The sequence below is a fragment of the Odontomachus brunneus genome, unplaced genomic scaffold (assembly GCF_010583005.1).
Source record: "Odontomachus brunneus isolate Ranch 3 - 2012 unplaced genomic scaffold, Obru_v1 Obru_scaffold_126, whole genome shotgun sequence".
Classification (NCBI taxonomy): Eukaryota; Metazoa; Arthropoda; class Insecta; order Hymenoptera; family Formicidae; genus Odontomachus; species Odontomachus brunneus.
Genome location: NW_022639576.1, coordinates 230823 through 231754, shown reverse-complemented (window position 1 = coordinate 231754; position 932 = coordinate 230823). Strand labels below are relative to the sequence as shown.

Sequence of the window (932 nt, the reverse complement as noted above, 5' to 3'; positions counted from 1 at the left end):
ATATATATATATATATATATTCATTTTTTATCATATATTTTTATTTTTTTTACAAGTCACCTAGACTTTTCTAATAGACTGTTCTAATAGACTGTTCTAATAGACTGTTCTAATAGATTATTCTAATAGACTTCCCAATATATTCTGTTATTTTACTTTATTATATTACAAGTCAACCTTATAATTTATAAACACTTTGATAATCAACTTTTTATATATGTAGAACACAGAGATCAAGAAGCCCTACGAATATATTGAATTGAGGATACATAGTAATCACGGGCAACTGGACTATACGTGTCTATACAAGTTCCGCGCTCACGGAAGACCCACTTAGGAATATCGACCCGATAATATGCTGCAACTTTTCTTAAAAAAAAATGCTGAGCAATCAGTCAACAAACAAGCCATATATGCCTTCAATTACCATTTAATATTTTAAGCTAAACACTTTATATAATCCACTTCCAATACTTGTATATTATTAAAAAAAAAATAGTGATCATAATGTAAAACAAAATCACTTAAATAGTATTTAATATATCTTGTTTGTTATCTCCTTAAATGAACAGTTACGATTTAAGGTTCTTTTTCTTGTAGTTGTAGCCTAGGGATACAATCCCCTCTGATCAATTATTCGCCAAATTCATTTTTCTTAATGTAGTCCTGTTGTATTAAATACTTCTATAAACTAACTTAATAAAACTAACCAATAATATATACGCTGATCTTTTTTTTTCGTCAAATGCGATATCCACAATATTAATAGGCGATTTTATTTCAGCTACGTAGATCAATGAGCAGCTAATCCGAATATATATGTATATATGCTTATGTATATGTGTAATAAAATATATTCTAAAACGGCATATATATATATATATATATATATATATATATATATATATATATATATATATATATATATATAT

The 932-nt window shown here is 25.8% G+C and overlaps 1 protein-coding gene across 1 annotated transcript in view; it reads left to right on the top strand.

The window, feature by feature from the left end:
* LOC116849760 (sun domain-containing protein 1-like) overlaps positions 1–720 on the top strand; it is a 4567-nt gene extending 3847 nt beyond the window's left edge. The window contains exon 13 of the mRNA XM_032827236.1: positions 224–720. Coding sequence (XP_032683127.1) covers positions 224–337 — 114 coding nt within the window. The 3' untranslated portion in view covers positions 338–720. The remainder of the gene's footprint in view (positions 1–223) is intronic.
* Positions 721–932: the final 212 nt, after the last annotated feature.